The sequence below is a fragment of the Periplaneta americana genome, chromosome 7 (genome assembly GCF_040183065.1).
Source record: "Periplaneta americana isolate PAMFEO1 chromosome 7, P.americana_PAMFEO1_priV1, whole genome shotgun sequence".
Taxonomy (NCBI): Eukaryota; Metazoa; Arthropoda; class Insecta; order Blattodea; family Blattidae; genus Periplaneta; species Periplaneta americana.
This window is the reverse complement of record NC_091123.1, coordinates 187,881,911-187,895,480: the sequence shown is the minus strand read 5'-3', so window position 1 is coordinate 187,895,480 and position 13,570 is coordinate 187,881,911. Positions and strand designations below refer to the sequence as shown.

At 35.3% G+C, this 13,570-nt stretch overlaps 1 protein-coding gene across 1 annotated transcript in view; it reads right to left on the bottom strand.

The window, feature by feature from the left end:
- Positions 1 to 13,570, bottom strand: part of mgl (low-density lipoprotein receptor-related protein megalin) — a 156,960-nt gene that overhangs the window by 135,061 nt on the left and 8,329 nt on the right. The window contains exons 2-3 of the mRNA XM_069829941.1: positions 4,004 to 4,135; positions 1,959 to 2,213 (exon numbers count right to left, since the gene is read on the bottom strand). Of these exons, the coding sequence (XP_069686042.1) occupies positions 1,959 to 2,213; positions 4,004 to 4,135 (387 nt within the window). The remainder of the gene's footprint in view (positions 1 to 1,958; positions 2,214 to 4,003; positions 4,136 to 13,570) is intronic.

Genomic DNA, 13,570 nt, shown 5'->3' with positions numbered 1-13,570 from the left:
GGTAGTAGTAGCTCAAGGTTCGAATCTCCTCCAATGTTCTTTTTTTATTACAAATTTGCCATCAAATGTGTGTGGCAAAGCTATAATTATGTGGCGATATATCTTAGAATATGCCCAAACTCTAATAAATAATAAACCTCCCTCTCTCTTTCAAGCAATACTGCTATCTGTTAATACAACATTCTGTCTCGTCATTACGCTTGAAGATGGCACAGAAACAATAACTCATTGCCCTGGTTCGCATAGGTTATTCTGCGTATGCTACTCTCCGACAGGATTCCGATTGGAGAAATGTCATTGTAATTGTCTCCAGTACCATTATGGCTTTTGATTTGTTTATTTTATGGAGAAGGAAATGGACAGTTGAAAATTGAAAGCAAAGTTAAGTACCGCAGAGATGGCTGTGCACTGTCGTACCAATACTGTGCAATATTTTAAATTTAGTCAAATTAGTTTTTAGTATATTTCTATAAAATGCATTCATAGAAAGAGGTTTTTCTTTCTATAAAGAGCATCAAATGAAAATATGAGCGAAACAGTTCAGCTCATATTATAAAACAGGTTTACACGCATTTAAATTACAATGAACATTGAGTGCACTACAATGAGAAAGGATTTAGAATTACACGCAGAAGGAAAAAGTAATAACCTGGGAGTTATTGCTAAATTTTTAAACTTTTACAGTTCTGAAACTATCATTATGAAAAGTACACCACATGTTTAAATAAAATTTTGTCTATTGCATTTATTGATTCCCATGCTGTTACATTTTATCTTTTAATTACTAGTTGATATAAAATGTCTCTTACGTAACAGTTTATTTAGCCTTATTGAACTGCAGTTTAAAAGAAATACGTCTCACGCGTGTGTGAACAAGAATTACTCTGGATTTTAGTATCGGAAGTACATTTATGCTCGACCATGCCGAAATGCAGTAATTATATACCTGGTAGCAGCCCTTTAATGGACCTCATTAAAGTACACCTATTCATTAAAGTTCAGGTGTTCCACCAATCAGAAAATACCATTGTAGCAATATGAAAAGGCAAGTATCGATTATTCTCGGACATGCAATTGAAAGACAACTAGCGCGAGATTAGACAATATTAAACTCAGTCGAAAAAAACAACACACAAATTAACATCAATTCACCGTCATCTTCCAGCCTTTCACAAGGTACATTCCCGCACATTCATTTCACCAATTGCCGGAAAAAATCAATATGGTCGAGCGTAAAAAGTCGTATGAAACTTGACTATAATGGTAATTAAGACGCTCATATAACAATTATGAAACTCGCTTGCGCTCGTTTCATAAACATTCTCGTGTCTTAATTACTACCATTATAGGCTCGCTGCATAATGTACTATTTACTGTCCCACAAGTTTTTTAATCCCGAGGAAATTTTAATTCCTGTAATCATTATGACATTCTGAAGAGTTTTTAACTAATTTTGATAAGAGTATTTTATCGCAGCAAAATGGTGAAACATAAAGAATTGAGAAAAACCAAATGAAACTACCGGAACTTTGAATACAATGCGCATGCCTTTTTAAAATGCTCCTTGGGATTTAAAAAGGGCTAGCAATTTTTTTTTTAGTAGGTTATTTTACGACGCTTTATCAACAGCTCAGGTTATTTAGCGTCTGAATGACATGAAAGTGATAATGCCGGTGAAATGAGTCCGGGGTCCAACACCGAAAGTTACCCAGCATTTGCTCATATTGGGTTGAGGGAAAACCCCGGAAAAAACCTCAACCAGGTAACTTGCCCCGACCGGGAATCGAACCCGGGCCACCTGGTTTCGCGGCTAGGCATGCTAACCGTTACTCCACAGGCGTGGACAAAAGGGCTAGCAATTAAATTTATACCATTTACTCATAGAATTTTATGGGACTGGCTACTGTGATAATTTCTTTTTACCAATTTCCTCAAACGACTTGAAAGAAGCCACTCACTGCAGTTCTGCTCGTCACTGTTGTCGCCGCAGTCGTTGCGATGGTTGCACTTCAGGAAGCTGTCGATGCACCTCTGCTTATTCGCGCACCGGAACTGGTCCAGCGTGCAGGACACCCCGCTCCCCGCCGGGCACCCCTCCTCGTCCTTCCGGTTCCTACAGTCGTAGTAGCCGTCACATTTCTTCTCTTTCGGTAAGCACGGCCCAGTCGTGCCTGGCCCACACTTGAAGTCATCTGCTTGGCACTTGCGATACGCTGCAATCAATCAACAACAATTTCTTATTTACATTTAATTTATAGACCGATGCAGTGTTCAGTTTTACGACTCTTAGACCTGACAGTCTGGCAGTGTGGAAGATGCCATTCTAAACTGAGCACTTCTGTTACTGTTATATTATTTATTTTGTTGGGTTATTTTACGACGCTGTATCAACATCTAGGTTATTTAGCGTCTGAATGAAATGAAGGTGACAATGCCGGTGAAATGAGTCCGCGGTCCAGCACCGATAGTTACCCAGCATTTGCTCGTATTGGGTTGAGGGAAAACCCCGGAAAAAACCTCAACCAGGTAACTTGTCCCGACCGGGATTCGAACCCGGGCCACCTGGTTTCGCGGCCAGACGCGCTGACCGTTACTCCACAGGTGTGGACTCTGTTACTGTTAACCCGTTACTCTCGATGATGCAAGTTAATGATAACTGCATGGAATTCGTAGTAGGGGAACATGGGGCAGGACGGGGTAGTTAATGTTTGAATTCTTTTATTTGGTATCAAATAATGTAAATGTATGGGTTTTATGACATATATGCTTTTATTACACTGTAAACAAGTAAAAAAATATGCACTTCGAGTGAAATCCGATCATTATAACCTTAAAATAAATTAGTTTTTCGAAATGTGTATTTTGCCCCGTTCTGCCCCCACGTATGGGGCAAAATGGGGTACCTATTTTTTTGTAATAATTAAATGGCAAAAGTGACAAAAATTATATACTGAAAGTGTGAATACTACCACATTTTACAAGTTTACTTGAGAAAAAGTCATTCGCCAAATACGCAAATGTGCGTGGCATCCTCGTCTTCACTATCTACTCCTGAGCAACAATTGTGAGCCCATTTCAGACATGATACGCAGCTAATCCAACCTTCTTCTGATAAACAACAGAAAGAACAACCCATTACGGGAGGTGAAATTTAATTAAATATGACGTGGGGCAGGACGGGGTACTGCCCTGTTATGCCCCACCCCGTTTTGCCCCACAGTCACAATTTCTAAGTTATGAGGTATTGGCAGGAAAAATAACGCACGAAATTTAAGAAAGTTTCGGAATTAAAAGCCAGGTAAGCACTCTATAATATGACATTAAAATAGATTATCTAAATAAATCTCATTTCTACTTACGTGTGACAAGAGAACACTTTCAAGTTGCAAATGAATGATACAATATGATGCAGCAACCGAATAACATACAACAGATGCAAGGAATGACAGTAAGTGTTGTGTGATGATATATTTACATGAGTTGAAGTTCTAAAAAAATTCGGTAGATTGCAGTACTTGTTGGAAAGATAGAGGCTGTACCCCGTCCTGCCCCATATTCCCCTAATAGTAGGTTTTAGGTCTTAAGCAGTGCTGTCATGGTCATTTTTCTCTTGGCCATACGCCCCATCCCTTGTTTTCTCCCATGAAATGTATCTTACCCTCCTCTCTATCTCTATCATCATTTAATGATTTTGTTAATATGAAAGAAGTAAAGAAATTGTTTTGTTTTACATTTTAATTGTACAACAAGATTTAAAGAATACACCATGTAGCCCCACCATAAATGCACACTTGTCTCTATGAATCTTGGAGTGTGTATTTGCAGCACTTCTTGTTTTTCAACCATTATTTTATATAATTCTGGATTCCAGTGCTGAAGAGGTGGACAATTTTTGTTTATTAACATCAAACAAAATACATTAAGAACAGCAAGAAATGATCGAACCCGCAACCTCTAGCACAGAAGTCTGTTTATTAAGCAGTTTGAGGGCCACAGTACTCACTGCACTCGGCCTCGTCGGTGCCGTCGACGCAGTCCACCGTCATGTCGCAGCGGTGGTGCGGCGGGATGCAGTAGGTCTTGTTCCACACGTACTGGCCGCAGGACAGCTGCCCGGGCTCGCAGTCGGGGGGCGCTGCAATCAAAACACCACTTTTTCAATTTTCCACTTTTCTCGTGAAAAAATACCCACACTGTTGCGTGCTATAGAAAACCCAAGTGATATAAATGTGCAGGCTGAATGGGGCAATATCGAAGGTCTATATCAAATAAATAAAAACCTATGATCCATTGTGTAATTCAGTGCGTGGTTGGTTAGAAAATGAAGATGGAAGTCTGCGTTTCTTGGCCGGCTCACACGCACTCAGCCTGAACAGCAGCGCAGGGTTGCCAGACTTCCAACAGCAGGAAATAACGATACGCGTTAATTCTTTTTAATTTGTAAGAAAACCGTTCATTTTATTTAAAAACTGCAAAGAGACAAATCATTTCTTATCAATTTCTCTAATGATAAGAGTTAAAACCAGAATCTCATGGATAGCACTTATCGAGCAAAACAGTGATAATATTTAGGATTAATATCGTATTATAATTTTGTTGTACTGTACCCCAGGAATCAGCTGTTAAAAATCTGCACAGTTATATTACTTCCACTCTGTATAGCAAAATAAATATCTTACAAAACTGAAAGTAAAAATTTATAAATCAGTAATAAGACAAATATTAACATATTCAGCTGAAACACGAACAGATATCAGTACTGTGAAACATAGCAGCTATTAGAGAAAACATAAATAAATAAATAAATAAATAAATAAATAAATAAATAAATAAATAAACAAATAAATGAATAAACAAATAAAATAAATAAATAAATGAATAAACAAATAAATGAATAAACAAATAAATAAATAAACAAGTAAATAAATAAACAAATAAATAAATAAATAAACAAATAAATAAATAAATAAATAAATGAATAAACAAATAAAATAAATAAATACACAAATAAGTATATAAATAAATAAAAATCAATAAATACATAAATAAATAAATAGGTAAATAAATAAATAAATACATTAATAAGTAAATAAATAAGTAAATAAATAAATAATAAATAAATAAGTAAATAAGTATATAAATAAATAAAATAAATAAATACATACATTAATAAGTAAATAAGTAAACAAACAAATAAATAAGTAAATAAATAAATACATTAATAAGTAAATAAATAAGTAAATAAATAAATAATAAATAAGTAAATAAATAAATAAAATAAATAAATACATTAATAAGTAAATAAGTAAACAAATAAATAAATAAATAAATAAGTAAATAAATAAATGAATAAGTAAATAAATAAATGAATAAATAAAATAAATAAATACATTAATAAGTAAATAAATAAATAATAAATAAATAAGTAAATAAAATAAATAAATATATTAATAAGTAAATAAAATAAATAAATACATTAATAAGTAAATAAATAAGTAAATAAATAAATAAAATAAATAACTACATTAATAAGTAAATAAATAAATAATAAATGAATACATAAATAAGTAAATAAATAAATAATAAAATAAATAAATAAATAACTAAATAAATAAGTAAAATAAATAAATGAAGAAAACCAGATACGACAAAGAAAGAAATATCATCAGAGAAAAATGTTATTAGAAAAAGACAGAAATGAGTGTTCTCAAAAAATTTCAAGCAATAGTTGACTGGTGATAAAACGAAGAACAGAATGGAATAACCATATATAGAATACCGGGTGACAGAATAGTAAAAATATAGAGCAAAGGATTCTGTGTGAAAAGCCTACAGCAAGAGAGAAGGAGGAGTCAGCTCTGCTTCCTTCACAATGGACGTTAACACGGTGCAGCACGTCTTCCCGGCGTATACACGTGGAATGTAACCATACAACAGAAGCTCGCATACGGTGCCGCTGGGCTAGGTTAAGCCTCCCTAAATAGACGTGTCTGATGAGGTCTCACAGAGGCAGCATGCTTTGAGCTCTTCCAAGTCTGGTAACTCGATTGCGCCCGAGGCTTTCATCGACAATTAATAATACAGCCACCTGTAATCCCGCGCGGCACACTTGCAGACGATCCTGAGGTGTGAGAACTGGTCTAGCACCTCGTTTAGGCGTCGTTAATAATAGACGCGCCTTCTTTATCACCCTGTGCTGAGGACGGGGTGCAGACTGTCTCACGGACATCATCCTTAAAGAAGCTGATCAGAGAATGACCTTAAATCCGAAAGATTGGATCGTGTGAAATGGATTTCATGACAATTCAACCTACTTCCAATTCCCTGCACATGAAAATTAGACAAGTGAAATACGTATTTTATGAAACAAGCCACCGTGTCATTTATAATTATAATAATAATAATAATAATAATAATAATAATAATAATAATAATAATAATAATAATGATAATAATAATACTTACTGGCTTTTAAGGAACCCGGAGGTTCATTGCCGCCCTCACATAAGCCCGCCATTGGTCCCTATCCTGAGCAAGATTAATCCAGTCTCTATCATCATATCCCACCTCCCTCAAATCCATTTTAATATTATCTTCCCATCTACGTCTCGGCTTCCCCAAAGGTATTTTTCCCGCCGGCCTCCCAACTAACACTCTATATGCATTTCTGGATTCGCCCATACGTGCTGCATGTCCTGCCCATCTCAAGCGTCTGGATTTAATGTTCCTAATTATGCCAGGTGAAGAATACAATGCGTGCAGTTCTGTGTTGTGTAACTTTCTCCATTCTTCTGTAACTTCATCCCTTTTAGCCCCAAATGTTTTCCTAAGAACCTTATTCTCAAACACCCTTAATCTCTGTTCCTCTCTCAAAGTGACAGTCCAAGTTTCACAACCATACAGAACAACCGGTAATATAACTGTTTTATAAATTTTAACTTTAAGATTTTTTGACAGCAGACTAGATGACAAAAGCTTTCAACCGAATAATAACAGGCATTTCCCATATTTATTCTGCGTTTAATTTCCTCCTGAGTGTCATTTATATTTGTTACTGTTGCTCCAAGATATTTGAATTTTTCCACCTCTTCGAAGGACAAATCTCCAACTTAAGGTCAATGTCGACATCTGTTTCTCGGAAAAAATCAATACTTTCGCGTCTGCGCACATTTCACAATTTACGAGGTATTGCACAAGGTCAGTTCCGCTCCCTAGTCAGATAAGAATAACATGAATACTTATGAATAATTTCAAGTTAGAAATATGGCCGAGCATAAAAAGTCGTATGAAACCTGATTATAGTGGTAATTAAGACGCTCATATGAAAATTATGAAACTCGCTTGCGCTCGTTTCATAAACATACTCGCGTCTTAATTACTACCATTATAGGCTCGTTGCATAATGTACTATTATAAAACAAGCCATCCGTGTCATTTAGTGGGAATTGCGAATAATCAGAATTCGATCATTAATTGGAACTAGTAGCCTATTACGTTGCTGAGCAGTAAAGTACCGAAGATACTGTTCCTCCACTGAGATTAGCAGGCGTTCCGTCTACAGGCATTTTGTCAACGATTGAAAATTTATCCTTTGAAAATGTGGAGAAGTTCAAATATCTTGGAGCAACAATAACAATTACAAATGGCACTCAGGAAGAAATTAAACGCAGAATAAATATGGGAAATGCCTGTTATTATTCTGTTGAGAAGCTTTTGTCATCCAGTTTGCTCTCAAAAAAGCTGAAAGTTAGAATTTATAAAACAGTTATATTACCGGTTGTTCTGTATGATTGTGAAACTTGGACTCTCACTTTTTAGGGGCTGCAAGACATTAAACACTTTTAAAACAGCTTAAAAGATAACCTTCTTAGCATTTCACTCCAATCATACTGACAAACTATCACTGACTACATTGTTACTCCTTCCTTTAGACATGCGTCCTGATAGTGCTGTATTTTCAAAATTGTCTCATAATAATCTCTTTCTATTATATAACATTATTTGAAATATATTAACATTCTATATATTTTAGCTTAATTCTGCTACACAGTTTGTATTTCAGTGTTTAATTAACAGTTCATAGTATTTTGTTGTTTAATTCGTAAATAACTCTTGTATACATGTAACTCTTATCTAAATCAACTTCACTTTTCCTTAAGTCATCCCACATCCACTGTCTAGTTATGACTTAGCAGAGCATGCGTGACGTGCAATACCTCCTGGTTCTATAAGCGTTTGGACACCCATGAACCAGACGTTTATAATGAGATTCTGAATATAATTCTTTCTTGTCAAATGTTCTCAAATCCCCTTCCAATTTTTTTTTTCGGAATAAATTGACTCGTAGATACAAAATAGTTTAGAAGAAATCGCTGTACAGAAACATACAGGCAGACAGTGATAGGACGTATCATGACAAAAAAAAACACGTTTTCTGTTATAATCGAGCTGCGGATTTTTAGGCACTAAAACAGTTGAAATAGGCAGGAAAAATAGGCATTCAAAATTGTAAAATAGGCATTTAAAAAGGCACTAACAATTTCTAATTCTTAACGGCTAACACGACCATAGCGTAGCATTATACACTACTTTCTATAGGAATGTCATTATGGCAGTGAATAACTAAATATTCGTCCAAATGTTGTAATGAGAACTGATGTCTATTGTCTGCAAGAATGTCCTTAAATTGGGAGAAACTCCCTTCCACTTCACATGAAGTGATGGGGCAATACTTCAGGGATCCAGTCTCAATGGGGACCAAACCAGTGGGAACGCAGTATTGTCATTGTATTTTCCAATCAATACTTCTGATGACTTTTGCTTTGGCATATCTCCTCGGTATACTTCACGTATTACAGCAGAAAACTCAACTCCGTACTCAATTCGCAAACTCACAAAACGGATACCAGTTTGAAACAACTACCCTAGTCAACTACCACAATGATTCATGCGGCTTTCGAAATACACTTTTTCTTATTGGTCGATTTTAAATTATTCGATTTCTCCGCGCTCTGCTGGCAGTAAAACGTAACACACAGAATTATCGATAGTTCTATATCACTTCCTTCTGCTAGATAAAAAGGACACAAATTACAGATTCAAAAAATATCGATAGAATGGTCAGTAAATGCAAGTATAATATATAATACGGATATTTAGGCAACTTTTAGGCATTTATAAGTAAATAGGCATTTACTAGTGAAATAGGCAATTACAGGCACTATAGAATTCCCTTATAATACTCACAATGTCTTAAATGGATATGCAACCTAAAATCTTCCGCCTTCAGGTTAAGGATTAAAATAGGTATATAGGCATAAATCCGCAGCTTAGTTATAATTAATGCTGAATACATGCATTTTCGTGAATATCTTGAAACTAATTTTTTCGACATGAAATTCGCATCATGGAAATTTAAAAATCACAACTTATGCTCTCGTCTACAAAGTAGTCTTCATGGAGAAATTATTTTCGTGCTTCCTATACTGAAGAAGCCTCGAACATTCAACTGAAGCAGCACACACACGCCAGAGTGTCGCAAACGAGAGAATTACAACGACTGAGTTGCTGAGTTTAGCTTCAAAGCAACCTTCGTGCGGGGAACTGATTAAAAATGAATTTAGCGATGCTAAATGGAGCGAGATAAGACGTCTGTCTGCAATGTATTGTTCTATTGTTAGTCTGTCTGCTGAAATGAGGATGTTCCATCGATTCATATTCCTTTTACGTCATATAACTGTCGAAGAGAACTATTTAAAGAATATGTCAATAGTCTAATGCAACTGCGAGCATTTTCTCATTATGTCTGCATCAATAAACATCAGACTGTCTGTGAAATATTACTGTGTAGACATAGTTGTGAAGAAGATATCTTTACTCTGTTAAAACTAACATCTTTATTTGAGTACAATTTTTGAACATTTCCTCATTAATTCATTAGTAATTTAAATAAAAGTTGAAGACTAAAAATAATCCAAACAACAAAAAATAAATAAAAATGACCTTTATAAAGTATTTCAAACATCAAGAAGTATCTAATAGCCTACTTAATATTTAATGGAAAGACAACACGAAAATAATATTTTGTAGTAAGAATTATGAAAATATGAATTTCTTCAAAATCAACGTTTTACAATTACAGTACTACAAAACTTCATTTTGTTCTTGCTGTTTCGGCAACGCTGATATAACCTCTGCAGTTGTGAGCGTCGTTAAAAAAACCATAATTCAATTTTTAATATACATATATAAGTATATATAGTCGTCTCAGTGAAACGTACAGCAGAGTCCGTATAGGTCAGTTTCTGTCAGATGCGTTTCCAATTCACTGTGGGCTAAAGCAAGGAGATGCACTATCACCTTTACTTTTTAACTTTGCTCTAGAGTATGCCATTAGGAAAGTCCAGGATAACAGAGAGGGTTTGGAATTGAACGGGTTACATCAGCTGCTTGTCTATGCGGATGACGTGAATATGTTAGGAGAAAATCCACAAACGATTAGGGAAAACACGGGAATTTTACTGGAAGCAAGTAAAGAGATAGGTTTGGAAGTAAATCCCGAAAAGACAAAGTATATGATTATGTCTCGTGACCAGAATATTGTACGAAATGGAAATATAAAAATTGGAAATTTATCCTTTGAAGAGGTGGAAAAATTCAAATACCTGGGAGCAACATTAACAAATATAAATTATACTCGGGAGGAAATTAAACGCAGAATAAATATGGGAAATGCCTGTTATTATTCGGTTGAGAAGCTTTTATCATCCAGTCTGCTGTCAAAAAAATCTGAAAGTTAGAATTTATAAAACAGTTCTATTACCGGTTGTTCTGTATGGTTGTGAATCTTGGACTCTCACTTTGAGAGAGGAACATAGGTTAAGGGTGTTTGAGAATAAGGTGCTTAGGAAAATATTTGGGGCTAAGAGGGATGAAGTTACAGGAGAATGGAGAAAGTTACACAACACAGAACTGCACGCATTGTATTCTTCACCTGACATAATTAGGAACATTAAATCCAGACGTTTGAGATGGGCAGGACATGTAGCACGTATGGGCGAATCCAGAAATGCATATAGAGTGTTAGTTGGGAGGCCGGAAGGAAAAAGACCTTTGGGGAGGCCGAGACGTAGATGGGAAGATAATACTAAAATGGATTTGAGGGAGGTGGGATATGATGATAGAGACTGGATTAATCTTGCTCAGTATAGGGACCGATGTCGGGCTTATGTGAGGGCGGCAATGAACGTTCGGGTTCCTTAAAAGCCAGTAAGTAAGTAAGTAAGTAAGTAAGTAAGTAAGTAAGTAGGCAAGTAAGTAGGTAGGCAAGTAAGTAAGTAGGTAAGTAAGTAAGTGTGTAAGTAGGTAGGCAAGTAAGGAGGTAAGTAAATAGGTAAGTAAGTAGGTAAGTAAGTAAGAAAGTAAGTAGGTAAGTAAGTAACTAGGTAAGTAAGTAGGTAGGTATTAAGTAAGTAGGTAAGTAAGTAGGTAGGTAAATAAGTAAGTAAGTAAGTAGGTAGGTAAGTAAGGAAGTAAGAAGGTAAGTAAGCAGGTAGGTAAGTAAGTAGGTAGGTAAGTAAGTAAGTAGGTAGGTAAGTCAGTAAGTAAGTAGGTAGGTAAGTAAGTTGGTAGTTAAACAAGTAAGTAGGTAAGTAAGTAAGAAGGTAAGCAAGTAAGTAGGTAAGCAAGTAAGTAGGTAGGTAAGTAAGTAGGTAGGTAGGTAAGTAATTAAGTAGGTAAGCAAGTAAGTAGGTAGGTAAGTAAGTAAGTAGGTAGGTAGGTAATTAAGTAAGTAAGTAGGTAATTAAGTAAGTAATTAGGTAATTAAGTAAGTATTATTATTACTATTACATCTTAGCTTCCGTCTCATCGTCGCCGTAAAAAGTGAACTCGGCAGACCCCAATTCTTGAAACAATTGACTGTTCACTTGATCGACGTTGTTTTGTTGCAGACTACTGCATCACACAAGTGCTAAGGGTCGTGACGTACAATATCGATTTTTGATTATCGAAAAATTGATATTCGCATGCTAATTTTTACGCTAGTTGCTCGTTGAAAATGCATGACCGACCCACACAGGTGAGGCCATCTGGTGTGGAGGTGAGAGTCACCGAGCTCCGTCGCTTCCAATATTAATTCCATCAATGGAGATCGGACGATAGGCTACGGGAAATTTTCGACACCAAATGCTACAGCCTACCGATCCTAAAACTTCACGCTTCATACCCGATGACATTATCAATGCAATAGTGAAGTGTACATTAACTTATAGTGAGATTAATAGGTTATTTAACAACTCTGTATCAACTATGAGGTTAATTAGCGACGGTAGGATTGGTAGTAGTGAGATATCATTTGTTGGAATCACATTTCTGCACATTTAAAGGACAAAACTAAAATTCTTTCAATAATTTATTATCATAACACACTGCTGCTCTCTCTTAGACTGAATGTGCATGTTGGGAATTAAAACAATGGTTTTCCCAAAACACACTATGAAATGTTTCATTTAAAAACCATTTTCATCTCGAAAAGGGAGCAAAAACGAGCAAAATTGTGTTAAACTTCTTTTTTGTTTGCAATTTCTCGAAGAATAATCACCTGAAATTAATGACATTATATAAAATTACAATGTTTTTGACTGCACCGTTTCCTACTCACTTCTAAAACAGGTAACGAGATGGAATACAACTATATTAAAGTCCGCAAACTGCAACTCTTCCAGAAATAAACCCATCATGCCAAACAGTTGAGCTTTGAGGACATTTTACCTGCAGACTTACTAAAGGCTTTACCAACAACCAAAAATGTATTTAAAAATAGGCTTAAGGACTTTACTAATAGACGGTAATTATACACAATATGTAAAGGGTGTAAATGATATTTTGTTATTGAAGTGTTGTATCAGTGAAGTGTGTTCCTGTCAGTGAAGCTTTATAGTTTGTAGTGGCAGTGCAAAGTATTTGAACAGTGAAATGTTTTTGAAGTGTTAGTGAAATCAGGATAGAATCAGTGAAATGTGTCGTAGTTCCAGTGCAGTGAGTGAGTTGACAGCGAAATGAGTGTAATGTTAAAAAAAAAAAATGTTATGTTTTATTTAACGACGCTCGCAACTCCAGAGGTTATATCAGCGTCGCCGGATGTGCCGGAATTTTGTCCCGCAGGAGTTCTTTTACATGCCAGTATATCTACTGACATGAGCCTGTCGCATTTAAGCACACTTAAATGCCATCGACCTGGCCCGGGATCGAACCCGCAACCTTGGGCATAGAAGGCCAGCGCTATACCAACTCGCCAACCAGGTCGACAAGTGTAATGTGGAAAGATACTTGTGCAGATATGAACATATCATACTCGTGGGTTTTAGTTCGAACTTAGATTTAAGATACAAATTAGATTTATTTTAAATGTTATTTTAAGTGATCGTGCTTCATTTCATTTAGGATGTTCCCTATTATTATTATTGTTATTATTATTATTATTATTATTATTATTATTATTATTATTATTATTATTATTATTATTATTGTTAGTATTAATTATTAGTATTATTAATTGTATTTTTAATTA